Source organism: Brassica rapa, chromosome A02, assembly GCF_000309985.2.
Source record: "Brassica rapa cultivar Chiifu-401-42 chromosome A02, CAAS_Brap_v3.01, whole genome shotgun sequence".
NCBI lineage: Eukaryota > Viridiplantae > Streptophyta > Magnoliopsida > Brassicales > Brassicaceae > Brassica > Brassica rapa.
Genome location: NC_024796.2, coordinates 19,400,884 through 19,428,856, shown reverse-complemented (window position 1 = coordinate 19,428,856; position 27,973 = coordinate 19,400,884). Strand labels below are relative to the sequence as shown.

Sequence of the window (27,973 nt, the reverse complement as noted above, 5' to 3'; positions counted from 1 at the left end):
ACTCTTTAATGAATGTCATTTTTGTGACTTTCTCCTTCTAGTGCTATTTTTGAGACATAAACTTCAAAAGGTGCTATTATTGACAATTGCCCATATATCTTTGTATATATATTTTCTTGTGTACTTTTTACTCTACGTTTGTGCTATAGTTCTCACATTTACAGGTTTAACCCATGACTGAGAATGATAAGGGTTCAACCCATGAAATAGAAAATGACGTGTTTAGAGAATGCCGAATTTCTCTTATTCAGGATGGACTTTACCAAGCTTTAATAAAAAAAATTGTGTGCAATCAAAAACCCAAACGATATTTAAACTTGAATCAATGAAACACATAATTTCGGTAAAGGGAACACATTCCACTCCCAAGATACACGAATTTATGATATAGTGCGCTAAGGAGAGAGGAACATTTCTTTATATATATATATATATATATAGATTGATGGCTTGTATATTAAACTTTCAAATTGAATTCAGAGATTTATGAACCTATTAATTTCGATATATTCTATATATATATATCTCAAAATTGGTTCTCCATTTTTTTAATTAAGTATGTCGAGAGGAGGAAAAAGCTACCAACTGAATTAAATCATCAGTCCAAAATTAACTTTCTTATAAATGTTGTAAGTGAGATGTTTTCTTAAAAAAGAAAAAAAAAATATGTGAGACGTCTACCTTTTTTTTTTTTTTTGAACTTGTGTGAGACGTCTACCTTTGGCGTTGCTCCAACAAGAAGTAAGAGCATAAAAGTAAAAATTGAAAGCGAATGAGAAGTCGAAGGAAGCAACCTCATTCTTATATTTAATCTCTCTCGTGTTTAATTTATCTGCACTCACATTTTTTCATTTGCTTAGAGGACATCTCTTAACAATGGAGGAAACAACAACGTTTCAGGGGCTAAGACACCTTTTCATGACCGTCTTCTTGCACGGATTCTCGGCGTTCATTGTAGTCCCGGTCATTACAGACGTCAGTATGGCGGCGTTATGTCCTGGAACAGACGAGTGTTCCCTCGCAATTTACCTCTCAGGCTTTCAACAGGCTGTACGTATTAAATTAATATATTTCAATTACGTTTTTACTTTTAGATTTTCACTACTTCATATTTATCTATCCGTATAACCTTTTTTTTCTATAGTCACTTACTAAACACTAAAAGTATAAATGACAATTTCGATTAATTAACTGCTTAATTTCGGTTAATTTGTTTGTCTTTTGAGTCTTAACAGTTTTAAAGACTTAAATTGTATGGGAATTCTGTGTAATTTAGTTTAGTTTAGTTTAGTTTTTCAGTTTGGATTTATTTTTTCTCAGAGTCGATCAGTTTTTATATAAAAAAAATACTATTCAATTGATCGGTATTGGATTGCTTACGGTTTTCCGTTGCTTTTTCCAAAAACATCCATTCTAATTTACCGCACAGCATGTGCAAAGAAATCACTTATTGTAAGTCTTTTTTTATTGTAAGTCAATGAAGACAAAAATATATATTCACTTTCTTTCATTGCATCAAAGCTATCATGTCTACCTTACTTCTAACGCCATTCATATGGGAGTGAGTATCTAAGAGAGTAGTATATCATAAATATTAAATTAAAATAAAAGTAGAATAAAAAAATTTTATGAGAAAGGATTTTATCATAGTTAATAGATTCGGTAGACAATCTAGTACAGTTGATATTCTGTTACTGATCCAATTTTTAACCATAACAATTAATTATCTTGTTTAACCATATTGAAAATTTCTGCAATTTTGTGAAGTTTTTACCCCATGGGTTTTTCTAAGGATTATTTATTTGAATCTTCTTACAAGCATACAATTTACAATGTACACAAACTGTGTATTTTCATGTTATTTTAATTAAAGTTTTATTATAAATAATTTAGTTGCAGTGTTATGATTTTTTGTGAAATATATTCAACTCGGCCATAATATTTATTTCTAAAATCTAGTATAAAAACTGATCTTAAATGTGTTAATTATTTTGGATTAAAATTTTACCAATTATTTCTCGAATTTCTTAACGAAGTCATTACTTTTAGTTTTTACAGTTACTCTTCTTCAATTTTGATTTTTATAAAGGTAGGATTAGTATAAGTTGAAAGATATGCGTTCTTAAAATTATCTCATCATCAATCAAAACCATCTTAATAGAAACAGCTTCTTTAAGATATTTTTTTCCAAACACGTCATAATGTTTATTTTGATTTTAGATGCATATATCTAAAGAAGAATAAAATTTTTGGATGGAAGTCATAGAAATTGTTTTCCTACCAAGGAAAGATAATTTTTTATGAATAAAGAATATTTTATGTGAATAATGAATGATTGACTGATATTTTATATTGATGTCGATTTTTTAATAGTTTAGATATTTGAGAATCAGTTTGCTTATTTATTATTATTTTTGAAGCATTTAAATAGTATTAGGATTAATATTTTATGATGTAAAACAATTATCTTTATTAAGAAAGGATATATTTGAAATATATTAAAATTTTGCACTTTAATAGTAAAAATATTGCCTTTTTCATAAAAATATGGTTTTATTAATAAAAACAAAAATATTTCTAGATATTGTCTTTTATATGGAATTCCTTTTTGATAAAAATAAGTTATAAAAAGAATGTATTACTAAAAAACATAAAATAAAATATTAATAACGACAGTTATAATAATAAACTCCATTAGTAATAAACCATCATAATATGGTTTTATTAATAAAAATGAAAATAAAACAGAAATATATATAAATATTTCCTTTTATGTGAAATTCCTTTTTGATAACAATTTGGTTATAATAGGAATGTATTAATAGAAACAAAATAAAAATAAAATATTAGTAATGACAATTATATAATAAACTTAACTCATTAAGGGTATTAATATAATAAACCACCGTGAGAGTTAATGTGAGTGTGTCACATAGAAAAATGACTTCTCAAATAATATTATGTAGATTATTATTTTTGGATAAGGCTGCAATTAAGGATAAATTCATTAATTTTCTTTTTGAAACTTATATTCATAAACTTAATTTATCCAAAACAAATAAAAACCCCACACATACATACTGAGAAAAAGATAGTTGAACTGAGGTGTTCATACAGAAAATACTTAAATTTTAAAACATAATTTCATCTGAAATTTTAATTTTAAGTTTTTAAAAGATGCAAAACGAACTGACAAAGTTAATAATTTCAGATACAAAGTGACTGAAACTACAAACATATAGTCCTCTATGAAAACATACATTTTCGAAATTGCAAGTAAGAAAATAAAGTAATTTGGTTGGTTATGGTTTTTTACCACCTAATTTTATTTATGTCATTTTTTTTTTAATTTTATACCTAGTTATATAGTTTAAAACGAAATGGAATCGTATCTTCCACAAATTGTCTTTAATATCTGCGGTTATTAGATTACGGGTGTGGGGTCCTTGATGATGATGCCGTTGGTAGGAAGCTTGTCAGATAAGCATGGAAGAAAAAGTTTACTCACACTTCCAATGGCACTCAACATTCTGCCTCTTGGTACGTTTCCTCATGGTCCCACTTAAGAGCTTTCAAAAGCTTTTTAATTCACGTCTAGTATGCCTTGCTTCAAAGCAAAAGCAAAAGCAACAGCACCATTTATGTTTCACATACTTTCACGAGACAACCTGGTAAATATCAGAAAAACAACAAAAATTGAAGACAAGTGAATGACACTTAGAACAATTCATTAGTATCATATCCTCTCTATATAATATTAATTAAAAAAAATTAGAAAGAAATAATAACTCAGTCATCTATTTAATAAATGTTTTGTAACTGCATATTACAGCTAGTACTATGTGTTCGAGTGCATAGAATATATATAAAGTAAAGAACACATAGATATTTGTTAATGGGATTCGTTTCCTACATTTCCAGAATCACGTCGAAAAACCATTCACTAGAAAAAGCTGCAACCAACAATTGATATTTGGTATCCAATACACACTTATACCTACTATTCTTATCTCGATTACAATGGTTAAAACAACTACTACTCATTGTTTTTATGAAGAGCATAATTCTCTACAACTAAACCACCAACAGATCTCACCATTTGTCTGGTGGGACGACTCCACACACCTATGTGCCTCTCTCAAGAATACCCGAAGTGCGTGCCTTTTTTTTTGACGGCATCCTGGTATCCATCTGATTGCTAAACCCTAAACTTAGGGTCTCCACACAATCTTTCATTTTTTTCTCTTAAGAATAAATAAGTTCTTTCTTATCTTGAATAGTATTTAAGATGATTATCCAACTCATCAGCCACGTCTTGGCTTGTATAAGTCGAGCCCATGTTGTCCAGTTATTTATTTCAGTAGTCGCCTCACATCTCATATTCGTGAATGACTTCTTGTACCACTTCTTATACTACTCCGGGATTAGCACATGGAACACTACAGACGTTCGATACATCTTTTGACATGTATTGTTGCTTATTCTAACACTTTCTTAAACAAGTCATCATTATATCTTCAATCTCTCCCTTGATGACTGTGTTTTTGAATCCAACAACGCATGCTCAATGATGTGTATCAAACATCATTGATCATCACAAAGGATTTGGCATCTTCATTCCCTCCCTTTTTAGCTTAGCTTGATACTCAAGCACTCCTTCTTTAATCAGTGTACGCAAAATTAAGATTCCCCATGTGTGATGCTCCCACGCCTTTAATGCTCTTGATCTCTCTGCACATTGTCAGTATCATAATTCTCTCCCTGCTTGAGTGAACAACTAAATTTAAAAAATAATAATTGTGTTGTAAGGGCTAGCACATCCATCAATGCAGTCCTTGCTCCTCTGTTCTTGGAAGTTCTCTAAAAATAACTTCTTTCTTCTCAAGCTGCTCACAAATGATACCGTTCAGAATTCCCACCAGTAGACATTGTTAATGTACTCATTCTACATATTCCAGTGAACGTTGAAGGTTACTAAGAAACAACACAACCTTTCTTTTGTCTGAGAATTTTGTCGTGTAACCAACAACATCACAACAAGGTAACCAGAAACATTCTTCGTACGCATATTCAATGGAAATTCATTATCCCCCGTAAGTTTAGTTCCATGTCATCTCCTCTTCTCAAATTTACCCAGTCGGTAGGTATGTTTCATGTTCTGTGCCAAACACGTGTTTAGAAATCAAGTTCACCATGATCTTGACCCAAAGCAGCATGCCACCAATGTAACTAACCAACATATAAACCTGACATCTCGACACTTTTCTTCTTCATATATATATGCACATTCATCCCAAACACCAGTTTGTTTAGGTGAGTATACACTTTAACATCACTCTGAAATATACAACTTCACCAGGCATTGCAGCGGCTCAAATTATGCTTTCCACATATCACATGATCCTTCTTTCCAAGGCATCTTCCATGCAAGTCTCCACCATACATCAGGCTCAACTTCCATTCTAGAATTCGCTTTGCAAATCATATTTCTGAAGCGAACCTTTAAACTTAATTCATGTTGTAAGGACCACCATCTTTTAATCCTTACGTTGAAAGAAAACTGCAGAGATCAGAAATGCAATCCTTTGTAGTCTGCTGTCCATTTAGTATCGATACTTTCTCAAAGCTCTCCTAGACAATCTTTACAAAACTTTGCTTCACCGCATAGATCATTTGAGTGATCTAAAAGCCAGATATGCTTGTATAAAACTGATCTTTATCGTCAACCAACATTTAAACAGATCAATTCCATGCTTTGCTTCACACCACTGAGAACATTGTAGAACCACATCCATACCAGAACACTCAGTCTTAACCTTGAACATAAACGTGGTGTACATCAACTAAGCTTTGTTTCAAATAAAATTAGAATAATCCGTTCATGACTGAGCCTATATTCTCTCAGAAACATTATGAGCTTAAGTCTTCACTATCCTTCTCCTGGTGGTGAAAAGAAGAACAATACAACACACATATTCTTTCTTTCGTAGTGATGTAATTTCAATTAAATTTCCGAATAACTTTGACAAGACATTTGTTGACATTTTTCGCTAAATGAATGATCATGTTCTCGTATAATCCACTAAGAAGCCCTTTATTTCTGAATTTCATCACCAGGCAACTGACGTCTCTTGTGATATTCAGATCAGGGCATGTTCCTCAGCTTGTATCTTTGATTCTTGAAGCCAACATAAACTATACATTTGTCCTTTTAAAATAAATTAATGAGCCTTCGTAGATGCCATTCTCTTAGAATCAGCTGTCCTATCATCAAACAGACACCATTCTCGCCAATAGAACAATATCTGAGCTTATCGTACGCACATAATAGTTTCTTTTTGATGCACTAGCAGTTCTGAAAAAATACATTCTTTTCTTCAAAATTCTGCTTGATGCCCATGAACATAACTCTGAATCATCACCTAAAAGAAAACAAACTCGTATTTATTTTTAGATAGCATCACATCTACACATATGTCCTCTCTGATGAATCTTTTAGTCCCTGCCATTTCCCATGAGCCCCACTGAGCAAGATTTCAAATCTTCAATCTCTTTAAACCATTATTATAGCTCTGAATCAGCTTCTCTGAATTTTCATCATTCCACTATGATATTGACCTCTGACTCCAATTACCTTCTAGCAAAATGCAGTTCTACATATTTAGAATGTTTATGCCATAATATTTTTCATTTCGGCTTCGTTTGATTGTCCTTTTGACTTTTCCATCAGAACTGATAAAATCTGAAACTTCAGATGAGCTATACCTGAATAAGGTTGAATAAACTCGAATAAAAGACAAACCAACCGTTGAAATCTCAATCCAACCGTTGAATTTCAAGACTGTAGTATAATGAAGATTTTCATAAAATTTCAACTCAATCAGATTAATTTTGGATCATCATATGTTGCCTTGAATAACTCATCTCAGAGTTGATTTCTGCAATAGTTCTTTTGATATGTATCAGATGCAGAACATGACATAGCTTTGAACCGTGGAGTTAAAAATTCTCTTCCTTGTGCATCAAAATCTGCCCAAGGTGAAGGCTTTCTTCATTATGTTCACCACCCACATGAAAATCTTTATTTTATCAAATTTATGTGTCTTTGTTTTCAGATGCTTTTTTCACTAAACTAAATCTTTATTTTCTGTGTAGTCTGTGATGTAGATGTTGAATGTTCACTTTAAGGAATCTCTGAATAGTGCCATCTGTCTTTTGAAATCTCTCAACGGCATGTACAACACATTGGATAAATCATACTCCAAAGCATCCATATATAATCTGAAAATCCGTGCAAGGTGTTTTTCAAACATAGACTTCCACAAGCTTCCACATCCATGATTTCAATCACCAAATACTTTAGATGCACCAAGTCTAACATCCAGAAATCTTCAAACAAAACCAACAAACAATTTCGTTTTGTACCTCACGAATTTCTTTATGATGAAACAAGGATTACTAGTTATTTCAAAGAAACTGAATTAACTTGAAAGTCATTTCGTTTGACTCTCATCACTGAATTATTAATAGAAACATTTATCTAGAAGAAATCTTCATTCTTATTTCTGATTATATCTTCTATTCATGTAAAAAACTGATTTTCCTTTTAGCTCACTCTCAATTCGATCATACATCTTGATGAACAATATGAATGCACACACTTTTTGGTTCTCAGGCTCTCTCTATTATAGCAGTAGCAACTCCCTCAACATCTTTTCAAATCAGATCCCAAGATTTGATGTGAAGATGTTCCCTTGCATCTCATTACACCTGATGACCGTTTCATCTTCATACACACTCGTACAATAGCCACTCGTGTTGCGATAGAAATACAACAGAAAAAATTCAACTAATTTCTTTCTGAACCTAAAGCAACGAACCTTACGTGTTTGTAATTTTATAAAAAGTTTATGAAGTTGTGACTAGCCAACTTCACCTATCAAAATCTCCAAAGGCTTTAGTATTCCACCGTCAACTATAATCAGCATGTTCAATAGCACCAGGAATTGAAAACCTGATTATTATTCTATATCTTTGAGCCCAATCACTGACACTATTAATCATTTTCCAAGAAATATTTCTGATGTAACCATTTATGTTCACCCTTATCTCCTCTCTTAAAATAATCTTGAACTTAGTATCAACAAAAAAAAAACTTTTCTTCGTTTACCCAATTTCATTTGCACCAAACTGTAAAACCACATCAACAACGTCATGAAAACACATAACACAAAATCTCTTTGGTATTAACTCGGTTGAATCTCACAGCTCTGTGAGGCTTCTTCTCTGCCATGATCTAACTCGCATGTCTCTTCTTCTTAAGCATATACCCCATGACAAGAAAATATTCCAAAGAGAATGTTTCACTATCAGATGATTTACTTGTTCTAGACTACCATGAACATCATCTCTGAATGTAAGCTAAGTGATCTCTAAGACTTCACTAAAATATATGAATTTCTTGTGGTTCCTTCACCAACAATATCTTTGAGACACTTGTTTTAATTCCTTTGATCCACAACTCCATCTTCCTTCTCTGTTCCTTGATTCTTCAGGGTTAGTCACATATAAATGTTATGTTATGCTGACATGTTTTTATGCTCACAGACTAAACCGAAATAAGAAAATGGTTCCTTAGTATGACTCTTAGCAAAATCATGAAGCTGATCGAGAAACCTTTTGACCTTTGAAAATCAAACGTGCATGTTTCTTTTGTCATACTCCAGTTCGACTCTCTTACTCCGTGTTTTTGAGCAATCAAGCATACACTTGTGCCTACCACTCTTATCTAGATTACAATGGTTAGAGCAACTACTACTCTTTTTTTTTATGAAGAGCATAGTTCTCTACAAGTAAACCACCAACAGATTTCACCATCTATCTGGTGGGACGACACAACACACATATGTGCCTCTCTCAAGAATACCCTAGGCGCGTGCCTTTTTCATTGACGACTTCATGGTATTTATCTGATTGCTAAACCCTAAACTTAGGGTATCCACACAATCTTTCCTTTTTCTTCTCTTAAGAATAATGAAGTTCTTTCTTACTTTAAATATATTATATAAGATGATTACCCAACTAAGCAGCCACGTCCTAGCTTGTATAAGTCGAGCCTATGTTATCCACTTATATATTTCAGCAGTTGCCTCACAGCTCATCTTCGTGAATGACTTCTTGTACCACTTCTTATACTACTCCGGGATTAGCACATGGAACACTACATACATTTGATACATCTTCTGACATGTATCGTGAGTTCTTCTAACATTTTCTTAAACCTGTCAGCATTACATCTTCATGTTTATTTCACAAATAGATTTTCAAATAAACAAAACTAAAGTAAACTATAAATCCGAAATCAAAAATATTAATATACATTTATACAAAATAAAAAAAATGTCTACATTCATCAAAACTAGCTAAATCGTATCCTTCCCGCATTGTTTTTTAACTTCTCATTTTATTATATTGTAAAGTATTGGTATCGGACATTAATCAACCACATTGTCATTTGTTTTTTTAGAAAATATCAACGAATAGTCTGATATAATTTGGTTGAAACTACAGCTATATTAGCGTATAGCAGAGAGACGTCTGTCTTCTACATCTACTATGTTCTCAAGACTTTCACGTCCATATTTTGTGAAGGAAGTGTGTTCTGTCTTGCACTTGCTTATGTGGTACGTCGCTTTCGTTCTTTCTTTTTCTTTTTTTTTTCTTTTTTGTCGTCAACTTACAAATTACAAAAGATAGAAGCAATTACGAATAGCTCAAAATGTGTACTTATAGGGGTTTTTCTTGCAAAACACCATAAATATATAAACTATTTATTTCATATTAATGTTTCTTTCAAAAGTTCAATTTTAATATTATTAAAAAGTATTTTTCATTTAAAATTATTTAACAATGTAAATATAAAAGTGTTGACAATCATTTTTAACCTGATTTTTAACAAATTTGTTTTATAAAAAACACTATAGTATATTTAAATGATTATATATATTTAAAAAATTCCAATTTTCACAAAATTTATGGACAATATGTAGGCTGATAATGTATCCGAAAATCATCGAGCCTCTGCATTTGGAATACTTACCGGAATTGGATCTTGTGCATTTGTATGTGCAAATTGTTGTGCTCGGTTCTTATCCACCACCGCTACATTTCAGGTTTCCTTTCTATTCATATATGTAGACATGTGCATTTATATAGCTGTAGTGAACATTCATTTCAAATTCTTATATTCAATTTTTTTTTATTTTTAGGTCGCGACAACGGTAGCAATTTTTTCAACAGTGTACATGAGAATTTTTCTACCTGATTCGATCCGAGATAATAGCTTGGTTACTTCCATTGTTTCAACCGAGAAATTGAGTTATGTGTTACTTGAAGATTACCCTGCACATAGAAATCAAATATCTAGAACATTACGTTCTGTACGTGAAATGGCCTCTCTAATGAGGAGTAGGTGCGTCTACTCTTTCATTACTCTTTTAGTGACTAAAGTAATTAATTTTCATATTAGTTTTAGACTACATTCACTTGGGTTTTAGCAAAAAAAAAATCACTTGTTTTAATTTTCCAGCGTTCCACTTTTTCAAGTTGCAATGGTGTCATTCTTCAGTAGTCTTAGTGAGGCCGGTCTACATGCATCATCTATGGTATGTTTTAAGCATCTAACTATTAATGCATATAATTCCTACAATTTTAAAATTGTGATGAAAAGAAAAATTTGCAGTAAGAATCTCATTTATAATTTTCATACATTATCCAGTTTTATAGACTCAAAAGTCTTATTGCCTTTATCTTCTCTGTGATCTTTTTTTCCTTCATAATTTAAGTTTTTGATATTAATAAAACACATGCTCTTCATTTTTATTGTCTCAAACCCCAATTGTTTTAGGTCAGCCCTGGACGCTGACAATAATAAGAAAAAATAGGTAAATGATAATTTGTAGGAGAATATCAATGCAGCAAAAAATAAATTAAGTAATTCTCTTTATCATCCATTCAACAGTTACAAGAAACATTATTTATGTTAATGTGTGAACTATATGACTCTCTCTCAAAAGTCTACTTATGTACATATATAAAAAGTTACAAAATAATCAAATCATAAGAATTTATCAATATTTTATTTTAGTTTATTAGTTTAAATTGTATTATAATTTATGTATATATAAGTTTATGTTAAATATCACAGAATTGTTATTTAATTTTATATATAATAATATTGATATGTTAAGTTATCCTTGTTTGGTATATTGTGGGCTGTGTATATTCTTTCTAATTAAATCATATTTTTGATATAATTAGTTTAAAATCTGATTATTTTTAACTGATTTAATTTGGTTTATATTTTTATATTTACAAATATATTATATAAAATTTAGTGTAGTTGATATGATATTTCTGAAAAAGTGCTAATGAAATTAGAATTGCATTAACATACACAAGCATTTTGTAACTTTATGCACATATATAATTTTCATTTTTAAACAAACTGATTAACTACAATTGTTTTTGGGGTTTAGTTATGTTTATCTGATTAATTTTGTTCATTTCTTTACTTCTCAAAGCTGCAAAATAAGAGTCTTTGAGTTTGTTAATTGTTTCACGCATTACTATTTAAAGGCCAAGTTTCACTTTAACAAAGACCAGTTTGCAGACTTGATGATCATATTTGGCATTGCCGGGTCTGTTTCACAGGTAGAGGAGAACTAGTAGTATGCTTACTTTTCTACGGACTTATGAAATTTAATATTTATCCTCATTGTCTAACTAACAAAGAAATCAATTTCACAGTTGCTCTTCATGCCCATTTTAATTCCTGCTTTAAAAGAGGAGAAACTGCTCTCAATTGGTCTGTTTTTCGGATGTGCGCATGTAAGCAGCTTCTCTTATCTACTGTGTTACAATTTTCTAAACTTGTTAGGATCTCAAATAGGAAACTAGAAGATAGATAATCTATATAATATAGTTCAATGTTAAATTAATTTCGTGATATAAATTTATGAGACTTAACATGACTTCTGTTTTTCTTTTCTTTGATTTTGTTATGTCTTTGTTTCTCATGTTATAAACTTCAAGATGTTTCTCCTCGGTATGGCATGGTCCGCGTGGGTTCCATATATGGCGGCCATGTTTTCACTTGTCTCTATATTTCCTCAGTCATGTGTAAGTTTGTTACATATCATTTTTACTATTACTTTTTTTTGCTAAATGGTAAGTATCATATCAATGAAAGTTTAGATGTACAAATTATGATTAAAAATTTCTTGACTTAAGAGAATGGTTCCATGCCAAAAAAAAAAACATGGAAACAAATCCAATTAGTATTTTGTTGATACCAATTAATAGCAATAAACCCTTGAAGAGACATTGGGACATAATCAACAAAAGAGGAATTCAAAAATGAGACATTGTGACAGAATCAACAAAAGAGGAATTCCAAAATATACAAAGAAAAGTCCCACAAAAATAATCAGATTCGGAAGTCCGAATAAAAAAGTAGAGATTTTTTTGTAGGATTTTTCTCTGTATTTCATTGAGAATAGTTTTAGGAGCCTCTCCTTCATTTCTATAAATAAATTTAAATCCTTATCTACCACTTCAATCCGATGAGATGACTCGACACAGAGCCACCACCACAACATATATGAGTTAGAAGAGAGATGCCTTCACAAAAAGGTGGTGGCTAAACACAGTAAAACATGATGCCATTCTCAAGCAGGACATATCAGCCGTACAAGAACCCATTATAACGCGTCCACTAACCCATCAAATCGTTGGTTCTGCGTTTATAATCCAACTTTTAAACATCTTTTCTTATAACCCAATTTTATTTTGATTTCATATTATTAGTAGTTCAATTTTGCAGATGCGGAGCATTGTCTCAAAACAAGTAACATCATACGAGCAGGTAACAAACTCTTCGCTTAAAAGAAGCTACATTACTTCCTTGATTTTATTTGATAGATAGCAAAAGAAAAATTGAAAAGAAATTAAAGAAATGACAATCTTTGGGTATCAAGTTTGTAAACAGAACTAAAGTAATGTAGAAATTTTGATACTTTAAATTCTTATTTTACTTTTTACTAAACAGATGATTTTTATAAAAAAGAAATTGAAATATACTCTTTAGCAAAACTAATCCTAATCTTTAGCTCTAACCTCTATAAAATAAATTTGATATACATATCAGAATATCGTAGAAAAAATTATATATTATAACAATTAAATAACTAATAACTATTTCTAAAATCGGCGGAAGAGCTTATAAACACACACACACACATTCAATAAATTCAAGTACTTGTAATTTTCCTTAACAATAATCTAAACCACTAGAACTCCTGATGTAAGATAAAAATGGAAGAAATTATTTCTAAGACATCAATTATATATATTCTAATAAAATAGAATCCATGTGGAACTAACTTTTTGTTGATGTGAAATTTAGAAAAAAACCCTTTGAAATTAAAACTACACCTAAAAATTCATTACATGTATTTTGGCTATTAATTATACATTATATTATTTAATAAGATGTACCATTTCAAATGAGAGTATTTTACCATTAAGTAATATTATTTAATTTTGATTATTATTAGTTTAACATATAAAATGTTATAAAAATTTTAATCATACTTTTGAAATATTTATTTTTTAAATTTAAAAAATAAATATTTCAAAATTATGATTAAATTATTTAAAATGACTAATATAGCTAATAGCTTAATAAATCAAATATTATTAAAACATCTACTATATTATATTATAATCTAAAAAAAATATAAATACTTGTATTCTAACATATTTTATAAATATTATAAGGAAATTTCTAGATTAATATAATTAATTTTAATTCAGAGAGTATTAAATTACATTGTTATAATTTTTATTTGATAAAAAATGAATATATAAAAATTATGTTACTGGATTTTATGGTGGTTTGTCTTATTATTGATGTGTTTATGTTTTTTAAAATTGATTAAGAGAACATATTAACTCTTACAGTTCTAAAATATTAAAATAAACATTGATTTTGTGAAACGCGATAAAAATGGATTAACTTATTTGAATTGAAAACATCGAAAGCATCATAAACTTTAAAGGTTAAATACATAAATTAATCTATTTTAAATTTTATTTATGCATATTGGCATTGTTATAAATTTTTTTTTTATAAACTATTTTAAAATGATGATCTCGTATTATAATATGCGTAAGAACAAAACTTTAAATAAATGTTTATAGTTTGAATTAAAATTTATTATTCACACAAGCAAACACCAAATATATTTAGTTTTATTCATCAATTTAATATAAAATATAAAACTTTATAAATATAATTAAATTTATTAATATCCTTTTTAATACATCATTTTATAAATATAAATATTTTAGTAAATATATTTTGTGCGTAGTGTAAATTAAAAACTAATTGATATTCAAATGAAATGAGACCTATGTTAGAAGTGAATTTTGTAACAGTCCAGTTAACTTTCTCTCTGACTTAACTCAGGGTAAGGCGCAAGGGATTATTTCAAGCATATGCTCTCTTGCAAACGTCATTTCTCCGCTAGCATTTTCACCTCTAACAGGTTCAGTAACTACTGAAAGTTAACAATTAAAAATAGAGGACATTTTGTATTAAAAAGTAGACAATACTTGCAACTGACACAAGTGCTCTTTTCTTTGCTTCTTCTAGGCTGGTTTTTGTCTGAAAGAGCACCATTTAATTTCCCAGGGTTCAGTCTTATGTGCGCGGGGTTTACTATGGTAATATAACTTTTGCCATTCTGCATTTTAAATTGAAATCTCAAAGTAAACATGGACCCTATGCAAGCTCATTTTTTAAACCAGCTTTATGGTTCATATTGATCAAATATGAAAACTGAACCTTTTCAAATGTTTTTAGGTTTAGACCCCTAAAATACAAAGAAAAGTTAATAATGGCAAAACCACTAACAAAACACAAACACTTCTAAGATAAGAGTAAAAACAAACAAAATGCATAACACTGATACATAAAAACCACCAGATGGTGTCCAGAAAAGATATTGATTTTTTCTCTTTATTATATTGATTCAATGCTTGTTTTGTTTCTTAAAGAGAGCTATTTTGGGTTAACAATTAGTGATTATTCATGAGAGTTTAGATAATAAAAATATGTTTCGAGAAATATTTATTTCGTATTCACAATCTCATGAAAAATAATAATTGTTTGGCCATTTGTCGAAGCATATATGGTCTTCGTAATATTCACGCACATTACATTTAACTAAATTTAGTACTAATTTTATACCTTATACTGAACTAATGTTAACAAAATTAAAAATTTTGTTCCTTAAAACTCCTAAATGACATTCTTATTATATTAAAGTTTAAGAAAACCTTAAAAATCGTGTATATGTATGAAAATAGCTAAACCGTGCTTGATAACTTTAAGGGAAACTTGTTTTTTTAGGCAAAAAAAAAATAGTAACTATTTAATATAACGTAAATAAGTTAAAAAAAACATCTAATATATTAAAACTGAAGTAACAATATGAATTAACCTTTGAAATAACATCTAATCTATTAAAACTGAAGTACAAATATGAACTAACCCTTGAAATAACATTTTAATTACACCTAATGCCATTTCTTTTTTTTCGTTTAATCATAATTAAGGTTAATAAATAAGACTTAATAAATAACAGTTTCCATAAAAAATGTTATGAAATCGTCTAATCTTTAGCTACCAAATAAATTGAGAAGATTGCAATATTTCATTTACTTTAAAAATCGAAATCTAAAACTTAACATTGCAATTGATGACTGTCATAAATGGAAAAAAAAAACTGGGAGATAGATTAAATTATCAAATTAATTTATTGATTTTCTGAAATTAAAATTTCAGAACAATAAAACTAACCCAGTTAAATTTAATTAATTGGCCTCTTCTAATTTAGTTAGTAGAATAATGTATGTATCAATAATGTATGTATTTAAAATTTTATGTACTCTTATGTTGCAAAATTTTAAAATAATAACAAACAAAGTTTATCTATATCAGGTATGAAACTAAAAAATGTTAATATAAGAAGAAATATATATTTAATGATTTTAAAGATACGTAAAATAATGAATCAATTAATAAATTAATATTTACATAAAATTTTAAATTATCTATGTATTAAAACTATGGAAGATTAGATCCATTTCCTATTTTATCTAAGATTTTCATATTAATAAAATCTAATATAATTTATATTTTAAACTGCACATAATATACTTGGTAATTTTGTTATGTAATTTAAATATGATAAATATTCGTGTAGAAATGCGATTAAAATCTAGAGGAAGCAATATGTTGTTTCCCACTCTAGAGCTGTCAAAGAAATACATATGACAATTTGGAACAAATAAATTAATTTTAAAAATAAAATAATGCAATTATTGTGTTTGAAAATACCTAAGTTTATAATTTGTTACATGATTTTTGTTAATTTATTTACTATTAATTATATAAAACAAATATTAATGCATAAAAATGAAACCAAATACCCAAGGGGACTCACGGATCAAGATTTAGTCTATTCTATTAAAACTGAAGTACAAAACAATACTTCTATATTCTTAAGTAATTTCTTACATTTTCTTCATTCCTTTTTAACTAATTTTAACCAATTCATTTATTGTCTTTTCCAAATAATTCCACATCATTTATTACAAATTTATAAAATAGAAATTACCTATTTAAGTGTTATATTATATTTTCATATTCTTTTTCACCTTTCTAAACTACCTCATTAATTGAATCTACCTTAATAATTTAATATTTTTTATAGAATCAGTTGACATGGACATTCATGTATACGTTCGAATACAAATCAGTGTTTTTGGATATCAGATTCTTTGGATTTAAAATTAAATTTCGTTCGGGTATTATAAATTCTCTGATGGGATACGAATCAGATTCTTCCGGGTCCAGATAGGTTCGTAAGAACCTAAAAATATCTAAAAAATGTGTGTTTTCGAAAATGTCACTATTTATAAAAAGATAAAAAAAACTAACATCCGTCATCAAACTCTACCAGTTCTGTTTAAAACAATAAACTATTTTTATCAATCTCTCAGTAGTCAGTTTCATTTTACACTTGTTTGTTAGGTTACTAAATGTGGTAATTTTGTTTCTTTTTTTTTTGGTAGACAATAGCTTTTATCTTAAGTCTCATGATCAGAGCAACAACTCCAGTGGCAGATATGGGATCTCCATAATTCCAGACAGCTCAAAACCATGGTTTTTGTAGCGAAGCATAATGTACAAGTTCTAGATACATACGTCAATGTTTATTTTTTGTGTTGTTGTTTAATAGCATGTTTGTCTCGTCATCAGCCCCTAGGACATACACCATATACTTCAAGGTTAAGGTTTAAGACTGTTTCTGTTCATGTATAGGTAAGTCTAAAGAAACACTAGTCTCATATTTGTATTTATAAAATATAAAGTGAAAAGGAAAATTTATTTTTATTTGGTTATATGTGAAATTGTATTTAATCATCAAAGAAAATTTAGTTTATTTACGAAGACCTACAGTGCTATGTTGTAACTAGAAAAAAAAGCAGAGACGACAATATTAAAAATCAGAGCTAAAACTGTTTCAAAGAGAAAAAAATTGAGGTTTTAATAATTCCACTTCACGTTTGGCAAGCGAGGTCCCAAATGGAGAGGAGTTCGACTGTCTCTTTGTTGAGATGAGATCAATATGTGAAGAGAAGACATGAGAAGTTGAGTATGATGGAGAAAAACGAGATTGGGCAAGGCTTCCGTACAGGCCGTACCTTGGCAGTACACTCTTGGGCGAATAACTTCGACCATGGTTAAACCAAAGTTACATAAGTAACTTTGGATGATAAAGTGAACTCGTTTCACTCCTCGTAGGGATCAGACCATTGAGATGAGGATAAGAGAGCATAAGACAGGCTGTAAAGGACTGGATAAAAGCAAAAAGTGCTTTATATCTAAGGAAGAAGCTCATTGAATAGTTTGAATTAAAGCAAGACCTTATCCTTTGTAATAGTGCCCATTCTGAAACCCTCTTCCCCTTATTGTCTCTCTATATATATTGTACTCTCTGATCATTAATACAATCATACAGTTCTGAGTTTCTCTCTCTAAGTTTATACTCTCTTAATCATGATTCTAAACTAATCTCACCATAATATCTCATTATGTGTTCTAATCTTCTCTAAATCATTTCATTCTCTTAATCTAATATGGTATCAGAGCCAGGTTCCTCATTTCCTGGTTTCTAATCTCATTGTTCTTCAGCTTCATATCATTCACGTTCGTTCTTAAGCATTCAAGATGGAAGAAAGCAAGAGCAAGGCTCTCTCGGTGGCTGTTACGTTGAAAGGTGGTACCAACTACCTGTTGTGGTCTCGCTTGGTGAAAGCGGCAGTTGGGAGCAAGGGTTTATGGAGCCACATCTCAGATGGAGCTCCGAGACCTGTTGCAAAAGAAGGAGAAGGCGGCCAAGAGCTGATGGTGGTAGATCAAGAGAAGTGGAATCAAGATGACTTGAAGGTGCTTACGGTGCTACATGGGTCGCTTGAAGCCTCAATCTTGGAAGCCTACAGCTACTGTGAGACGCCAAAAGACCTGTGGGATACTCTCCAAAAGTTCTACGATAACACATCAAATCTGAGCTGTGTGTTAGAGTTGAAGAGATCGATCAATACACTTGTGCAAGAGGAGTTGAAGTTTACTAAACACTTGGGAAAGTTCAGAGCTTTATGGTCGGAGCTAGAGATGCTGAGGCCTAACACCAATGATCAAGACATTCTCATGGAGAGGAGAGAGCAGGATCAAGTGTTTGGCTTGTTACTCACCTTGAATCCGGTCTTTAATGATCTCATCAAGCATATCTTGAGATCACCGAAGCTCCCCTCCCTTGAAGACGTGTGTGCTCAGATACAAAAAGAGGAAGGATCAGTTGGACTGTTTGGAGGAAAGGGGGAACTCACTCTTGTGAACCAAGCTGATGCTATTCAAGCAAACAAGGTGGCTTACAAGACGGAAGATGGGAAGTTTGGAGGGAAGTGCAATCATTGGAAGAAGTAGGGCCATAAGAGGAGCCAATTCTGGATCCTACACCCCCATCTCAAGCCGGCCAAGTTTATGAGGGATAGAGAGGCAAGGGCGCATCTGTCTGAAGGAGCTAATGAAGCTGGTACATCTGGAGCTGGACAGGCAATGCGAGAGGGTGAAGGGAAGGTGTTAACTACTCAACACACTCCGGGAAGGGCATGGACAGTGAGATGATAAGGAGATCAGACATTGATGCTCTTATCAAAGCCCTCAAAGAGAATGGTAACTGTATTAACACCCCTCTTGGATACTCTCTTGCTGCATCTTACATAGATAGAACTAATGGTTATCTAAGTCATGGTATTGAAACTAATGATGCATCTAGAACCTTTGCTGCTCGAAATGTGATAAAACCTTTGATTGTGGATTATGGTGCATCTCATAACATGATTATTGATACCAGTCTAATTAAAAACATAGAACCTGCTTGTGGACATGTGATGATTGCTAATGGTGATAGAATTGTAATTAAAGGAATAGGAAATCTAAATATGTTTGATAAAGAGTTTAAAGCCTTTTATATGCCTGAATTCACATCTAATTTATTATCTGTTAAAAGATGTACTACTGATTTACATTGCAATGTTATCTTTAGTCAAAATTATGTGAAGTTTCAGGATATTGATACCAGAAAGATGATTGGCAAGGGAGTTACCAAAGGAGAGCTTTATATACTAGAAGACATAGCTCCCATTTCCAATTCAAGTTGCTCGTTTAGTTATATCTCTAGTTTGAATAATGATGCATTATGGCATGCTATATTAGGTCATCCACATGTTAGAACTTTAAGCTTAATGTTACCATGTGTCATGTTTAAAAATAATGAGTGTGAGGCATGTATTTTGGGCAAACATTGTAAGACTGTCTTCAAAAATTCAACTACTATCTATGAGAAATGCATTAATCTTGTGCATTCAGATGTTTGGACTACTCCTTGCTTGTCTAGGGAAAATTATAAATACTTTGTCATATTCATTGATGAAAAATCCAAATACACTTGGATAACTCTCATTAAAACTAAAGATAGAGTTCTTGAAGCATTTAAAAACTTTCAAGCTTATGTATCTAACCACTATAATGCCAAACTTAAGTGTTTCAGATCAAATAATGGTAGAGAATACACAAATAATGACTTCAAGCAACATCTAGCTCTACATGGAATCCTACATTAAACCAGCTGCCCTTACACTCGACAATAAAATGGTGTGGCTGAGAGAAAGAATAGACGTCTAATGGAGGTGGTGAGATCCATGATGTTTCAAACCAATGTGCCAAAGAGATTTTAGAGTGATGCTGTGATATCTGCTTTCTACTTGATCAACCGGATACCTACAAGAGTCTTGGAGGATCAATCACCATTTGAAGTGCTGAATAAGATCTACTCATCTCTAAGCCATCTGAGAGTGTTCGAGAGCCTATGTTATGTGCTAGTTCCAGGAGATATGAAGAACAAGTTGGAGCCTAAGAGTACTAAAGCAATGTTCGTGGGCTACTCAACAACACAAAGAGGGTACAAGTGTTTTGATCCGCAAACAAGAAGGCTATTAGTATCAAGATACGTGAAGTTCATAGAAGCTAATGGTTACTATGAAGAAAGGAGCTGGAAAGATCTGAAGGATCTAGCTTAACCATCTGATAAGGCAGCCAGCCTTAGGATGATATTGGATGGTCTTGGGATCAATACAACCAAGGATCCAAAAGGGCGAGAAGCACCAGTTCTTAATGAAGCTGAAGACACATCCCATGTTGATCATGAAGGGGGAAACAAGTCTGATACAGCTCATGAGAAGGAAGGAAGCTCAAGTCCTGATCAAAATGTGATGCATAATGAAGATGTGGCTGAAGAAAGAGATCCGAATGAGGCTCAACCTGAAGAAGGAGAAGAGGTACAAAGTGAAGCGGCTGTAGAACCTGAAGTGGTGAGTGAATCACGTGTGGAGACCGTGCCATTGAGAAGAAGCACAAGAGCAAAGAAAGATCCATCTAACTGGGCCAATACCAGAGTCTTTTACAATGCTCAAGCCGTTGCACATCCCAGCCAAACTGTCTGTTCATTTGCCGAGTTTACAAACGAGCATTGTGCTTTCATGATCAGTTTGGATAAAAGCTACATACCAAGAACGTATGCGGAGGCAATGAAAGATAGAGAATGGAGAGAATTTGTAGCTGATGAGGCTGATGGTATGATTAAGAATGAAACTTGGTATGAGAGTGAGCTGTCTAAAGGGAAGAAGGCAATATCATGTAAATGGATATTTACAATCAAGTATCTACCTGATGGGACAATTGATAAAAAGAAGACAAGGCTGGTGGCTAAAGGATTTACTCAAACCAATGGAGAGGATTACATTGATACATTTGCACCTGTGGCTAAGTTTCACACCATCAGGATCATACTGTCCATTGCAACCAATCTTGGATAGGACTTGTGGCAGATGGATGTGAAGAATGTATTCCTCCAAGGAGAGCTTGAATATGAGGTGTACATGCATCCTGCTTCGGGTCTTGAGAGTATAGTGAAGCCAGGGAATGTTTTAAACCAGGGAATGTATCACAAGCTGAGCACAACCTTGAATGGAAGAGGCTTCCGGAAGTCTGAATTGGATCATACTCTCTTCACCTTAATCACACCATCAGGTATCATCTGTCTATTGGTCTATGTTGATGACATTATCATTACTGGTAGTGATAAGGTTGGATACAAGAGACCAAAGACTATCTTAAATCTGTGTTTGAAATTAAAGATTTGGGAGAGATGAAGTACTTTCTTGGAATTGAGATTTGTAGATCCAAGATTCATGTCCCAAAGGAAATATATACTTGATCTGTTGAAAGATGCAGGTAAGATTGGAGGGCAAATCGCCAAAATGCCAATGGAGGATGGGTACAAAGTACCAAGAGAGGGGGAGCTTGAAGACAGCAAACTGTTTCATGATATCTGTTTTGCTGTGAATCAGGTGATCCAACACCTGAAATCTATAAAGGATCATCATTGGAGGATGGTTGATAGAGTCCTAAGCTACCTCAACGGATCACCGGGACAAAGAGTATGGATAGGGTGCAATGGGAGCACATAAGTTGTTGGCTATTGTGATGAAGATTGGGTTGGAGATAGAGCAGACAGAAGATCTACAACCGACTACTGCACCTTCATTGCAGGGAACCTTGTGACTTAGAAGAGTAAGAAGCAAAAGGTGGTCTCATGTTCTAGTGTTGAAGCTGAGTATAGAGCAATGCTGAAGCTTACCAACGAGTTAGTGTGGATCAAAGGGATCTTCAAGCATATTGAGATTGAGCAAGCTACACCAATGACAATGCATGTTCTTGGGAAAACCAAGCATATTGAAGTGGATTGTCACAAGGTGAGGCATATGATACTCTTGGGAGTGATCTTGCCATGCTACACAAGGAGTGAAGATCAGTTGGCTGGTGTGTTTACTAAAGCCGCAATGATGAAGACGATGGAGTCCATCTACATCAGGTTGGGACTCATTGATCTCTCATCCAAGAACTAAGCCCCTTTGCCATGAGGTCTTTACTCTTTTTCCCTCATCAAGGTTTTGTCCCAATGAATGTTCCTTGGTGAGGTTTTTAATGAGGAAGGTCTCATGGTTTCCAAGCTTAGTCTTTCACAAAGCTAAGCTTGGGGGGAGTGTTGAGATGAGATCAATATGTGAAGAGAAGACATGAGGAGTTGAGTATGATGGAGAAGAACGAGATTGGGCGAGGCTTCCGTACAGGTCGTACCTTGGCCGTACACTCTTGGGCGAGTAACTTCGACCACGGTTAAACCAAAGTTACATAAGTAACTTTGGATGATAAAGGGAAGCTCGGTTCACTCCTCTTAGGGATCAGATCGTTGAGATGAGGATAAGAGAGCATAAGACAGGATGTAAAGGACTGGATAAAAGCAAAAGGTGCTTTATATCTAAGGAAGAAGCTCATTGGATAGTTTGAATTAAAACAAGACCTTATCCTTTTTAATAATGCCCATTCTGAAACCCTCATCCCCTTATTGTCTCTCTCTATATATTGTACTCTCTGATCATTAATACAATCATACAGTTCTGAGTCTCTCTCTCTAAATTTATACTCTCTTAATCATGATTCTAAACTAATCTCACCATAATCTTTCATTTTATGTTCTAATCTTCTCTAAATCATTTCATTCTCTTAATCTAATATTCTCCATGATGTCATGAAAGATTTGAGAGTTGCATTCGATTTGGCAAGCGAGGTCCCAAATGGAGAGGAGTTCTACTGTCTCTTTATGCTGTGATGAAAGATTTGAGAGTTGCATTCGATTTTTTCTTTTGAATCATGAGTGAGGTTGCTTCAGATTTCTTCTCCCATTTCGTTATTTCCATATTCAGTACATTGCAGCTTGGATGACAAGGCAAAGAATCAATGCTTCAGCTCTACGAAAGCAATGTTGGGAGAGTGACCTAATCGTTCCATCAGTCGCGTAGCACGAAGCATGTATCAAAATTTAAAATTTAATTTATTTAGGCGTAAAATTTCAATATATCATTATGATTAATTGGTTGAATCTCAATAGTTTGACCAAGTGATAAATAGCCAATTTTATATACATAAGTTATCGACCCTAGTGGCTTCTGTTCCTAGCTACGCCACTGATTTTATCCCAGTCCAGCATGATGTTTATAGAGTAAAAAAGTTCATACTCGCAAAGAAAAGGTGATCCCGAATCTCATCACGCTCTCCACACATAAGATAAGGTTGATCAATGCCCCCATTCCCTAGTTCTTGTTCAAGTATCCAACTTGTCAATTATTTCAAGCCACGTAATGAAAGCATATCTGGGTAGGGCATGAGAAAACCAGACAATAAAGCTCCATGTAACGGGGGGATGATGTTCCCGGAGATGTCGCCAAGTATTTTTTTTTAGTATAACATAACAACGCCTCTGTGTAGGTAAAACCATACTTGAGCCAAACCAAAACTGAAAATGGTAAGCTTCTAATACGTTGCAGAGGATCTATTTCCGTAAGAAGAAACAAAGTGGTGAAGAGAAGAACAGTCAAGTGGGATTGATTGTGCAACGGGAAGAGTTGAGAAAGACTCTGAGTAGAAGAGAAGATCTACTAAGGAATAAGAGAAGCAAAGACTCGAGTAGGAGGAGAGGCTTTGCAAACGGATAATATCTACTTTCACTAGTAAAAAACAGGGCCACAGCCACATTAATTTTCGTGGGTATGAGCAAATTTTCGTGGTTATACAGAGCAGAAACCACAAAATGCTACAAAACGCAAAACGTATGTATACGCGCGTAGCAAAAAAGGCGCGTGTCAAAAAATGTAGCAAAGTGCCACATATTGCTACTAAACATTTCGTAGCAAACTTGATACGATTTGAGACAAAAACCTGCGTGGCAATGTGCTACGGTTTGATGCGAAAGGTAATGTAGCAATAAGCTACGGTTTGCTACGATTTCTTTCGTGGCTAGTTTTAATAATTATAAAAAAATTAAACACAATTATAAAATACAAATTTGAAATTTCTATAAAATGACCAAAATGCGAATTAAAAGCTAAAATATCATAGAAACCGAAATATATTACATAAAAGTTGTAGTTTTAAGCATTCAAAAGATAATACATAAGGAAACAAAGTAGACAAAAGATTGTAGCTTAATACATGAACTGACAAAAGCTTTACATACCGAGTTCTTGGCACCACCTATCTAACTCAGATGGGTTATTGATCGTGAGATGTTGTGGTGGAGCCGTAGACTGAGCTTGAGCTTGTGGCTGATGTTGAGATTGAATTGGAGCTTGGGGCTGACCTTGAGGTTGTGACAGAGCTTGAGGCTGAGATGGTTGTGCAGTTGAGGCAGGAGTGAAAGCTTGAGATTGGAGAGTTTGCAGAATAGTGTTGAGAGTTGCTTGGCTAGCTCACATCCCCCCGGTTACTTTTGTCTTGAAAGCATAGATTTCTGCCTTCAAAGCACTGAAATCTTCCTTGACTCCAGCAATTTCTTCCTTGAATTCAGAAATGGTGGTCTCGAAGCCAGACATGCGCATATCCACGTCTAGGTTGCGCTGCAGTGAGACAGGAATTGGCACTGAGGGACTGCTGTTCTTGTACTGAACACTGCCAAGACCATATATTGTACCCTTCTTTGTCTTTCCTCTCTGCAAAAAGACAGGAAAATAATCATAAGCAAGCATTCCAATCACAAGCACAATAAGATAGTATCAATTCCAATATTTAACTTAGACAATCACAAGCATTTTCAATTACAAGCAGTAAAGCACCTTAACTAACTAAGACAGTCTCCATTCTAATAATTAACTTAGACAATCACAAGCACCATAATTAACATAGACAGTCTCAATTCCAATTATTAACTAAGGCAGTCTCAATTCAAATAAATTAATAACAAAGACAAACAGTAACTGAAATAAAAAAAATGAGGATGAGAGAAGAGATGACCTTGATGTATTCTTGGTTGAGAAGATAGCGCTTTGCATTTGAAGCAGCAGTGGAGTCAGTTTGGCTGTCGCCAAGTGGAGATCCATCTTGCAACATCTCTTCAACAGCTTCCTCAACCTCCAGCACCAATTCCTCTGTACGTTCATCTAGGAAGGAACCATCTTTACCCGTGTGAGTCTTCCTTGCAAGGGCTGTGTATGAAGGTGGTTCATCCAAACCTTCATCAATCATCTACAAGAAAAAAAAAACAGATGGAAGTTAGACAACACGTAAGGCAAAAAAAAATTATGAAAAAAAACTAAAGCAAAACTGGCCATATTATACGCAATGTTCAGGAAGCAGCGTGGGCCTGCACCGTGCTTGTGCATCTTCTTCCCAACTGGAGCAGACTTACGAGATCTTCCAGATTTTGCACTCTTCCTTTTTGCCTGCTCAGTGCTGTACTTCTCAACCATCGTTGCCCAGTGAGCGTCTGACATGTAAGAAGGTTGCCTGTTATCTCTCCTGTTCTGGCTGATGCGGCCACAGACGGTAACCTGAGTTTGTTTCATCCATTTCAAGTAGATTTCATCATGGAATTGATCATCCCAGTAGTAGTGTTGCTACAAAAGGACATAAGACATTAGAGTTAAACACTTATCGTTACTTATATTTGAGAAAAGGAAAAGGAGAGGGAAAGAAGCACTGACAATGAACGCATGCCACCACTGATCCTTCTTCTCAAGTTCCAGCTTGCCCACGACCCCCAATAGTTTCCCTGCCATGTTGCTCGGATAAAAGCATGGACTTCAGGATCAATACCAAACCTGAGACAAGGCAATGGAAAACATCAAACAAAAATCATATATTAAACTCTACACGGTTCATCATACAATTTTTTTTACCTGGTCTAATGCTTTTACAAATACCTACAATCTATCAGTAGTAGTTTACAATAAAATCCAAACCTGTAAGCTTATCCAATTTAATCTTTAAGGTAGCTAGTGAGTTTAAGACTTGACCAGGATGATTGAAAAAGAACAGTAATGTATGTGTTTCATTGTTAAATGGAAAAACAATATTTTAAATTTTATAATCTAAATGCAAGTTAGTAATGGATCACACATATTATCTGCATTACACAATATTAAAAGTGTACCAATCTCTACATCAAACCACAAAATTAACTAACACTTCACGTTTACCAAAACATCATATGGTTAGACAGTGTAAGCTAACAGTCAACAGCATTAAGTTCAACTTACCACAATGCTCCATTTATCTTGTCAGGGTGGAGGTCTGGCTGGTTACGTCTGGATGGTGCACGTAGCAGAGCATCTTCTCTTCTCTTGACATAAGGGGCAGGAGCCGCAGGCACTGCACTTGAAGACCCGACAGATGCATGAGATACAGCTCCAGGAGGTACAACTCCAGGAGGAGCAAAAGATGGGGCCATAGCAGAAGGATCCGATAAGGTCATGTGTGGTCTCCCTTGCCGCATACCTGTTGTGGGAACCGAAATTCGCACTGTCGATTTCCGTTTAAATAAGGAAACTAAGAAAACCCTAGTTTCCCAGAGGACCCGGATATCTGTTAATTACCACACGTCAAGCAATCAGAACACGAGAATAACAACGATAAAGATAAGAAATCGAAAAGAGAGCAAAGTAGATCTTATTCCGAATCTGCGTATGAGCGTTACAACAAGGTATAAGCCTGGGCTCGAGAGCTGTCGGCGAGATTCCTAGTTCTAGCAACCCTAAGACGGCTAAACCTAATTGAGTCGCAGCTCGAAATAACAAAAACGGAAAGTTGCCTAAATCGCTCTAAGTGCTAAGTTTGCTCTGAAAAGTTCTCCCTCCCTGCTCCTCGCCTAGGACTCCTTATATACTAGCTCCAAGGTCGGTTTACGCTTTTACTCTTCTGCCCTTAAGCCGTCATAGCAAAAAAATGGAGATATTCCATTTTTCCCGATTTTCACAATTATCTCCAAAACTTCCGTATTTATCCGCGGAAACTTGACATTTATCCTTCCTCGTGGGCCAAGCGTGAACCATGCTGTGGTTCACGGGCTTTTGGTTAGGAAAAGTCGTAGGATGGGCCTCGAGTCGTGTTTTAGGTCCCTTTGGGCCGTCTTCCGACTCGACACGTTTACTACGAGTTTTCCGCGGTTTCTAATCCGCGAAGTTTGATCGATGAATTAGAATAGCGGGAAACATGGACTGAGCTTGCTACGGTCTTCGGGAGATATCATTCGAAGGTTTGACGAGGATGCAAGGACTGGCGTCATATCGATGTTCGGAAAGGTTCAATCGCTACACAGCGACCGAACTTTGGCTCGAGCTCGGTCGCTACGTAGCGACCGAGCGGGACGATCGCTCGGTCGCTACGTAG

The 27,973-nt window shown here is 33.4% G+C and overlaps 2 protein-coding genes across 6 annotated transcripts in view; one reads left to right on the top strand and one right to left on the bottom strand.

The window, feature by feature from the left end:
- The first annotated feature begins 10 nt into the window (after positions 1-10).
- LOC103849042 (hippocampus abundant transcript-like protein 1) lies at positions 11-17,532 on the top strand. 4 transcript variants are annotated; one of them, XM_033285383.1, is made up of 15 exons: positions 11-741; positions 861-1,050; positions 3,429-3,540; positions 6,967-7,038; positions 9,571-9,683; positions 10,050-10,172; positions 10,269-10,471; positions 10,589-10,664; positions 11,626-11,712; positions 11,809-11,889; positions 12,094-12,180; positions 12,884-12,925; positions 14,531-14,609; positions 14,717-14,787; positions 17,203-17,532. In XM_033285383.1, exons 2-15 carry the CDS (start codon positions 877-879, stop codon positions 17,269-17,271), a joined length of 1,389 nt encoding a protein of 462 aa, XP_033141274.1. In that variant the 5' UTR covers positions 11-741; positions 861-876; the 3' UTR covers positions 17,272-17,532. The 4 variants fall into 4 exon arrangements, with proteins under 4 accessions (XP_033141274.1, XP_033141275.1, XP_033141276.1 ...); XM_033285384.1 differs by lacking the exon at positions 11-741 and having other exon boundaries at positions 748-1,050; positions 11,638-11,712; XM_033285385.1 differs by lacking the exons at positions 11-741; positions 6,967-7,038 and having other exon boundaries at positions 751-1,050.
- The window catches only part of LOC117132037, a 49,604-nt gene continuing 37,961 nt past the window's right edge, over positions 16,331-27,973 (bottom strand). Inside the window, exons 2-3 of one of the 2 annotated variants that reach the window (XM_033285398.1) lie at positions 25,601-27,082; positions 16,331-25,299 (exon numbers count right to left, since the gene is read on the bottom strand). The gene's annotated coding sequence lies outside the window, so the exon portion shown is untranslated. Of the gene's footprint in view, positions 27,083-27,973 lie in introns of both variants that reach the window. The other variant, XM_033285397.1, reaches the window with a different exon arrangement.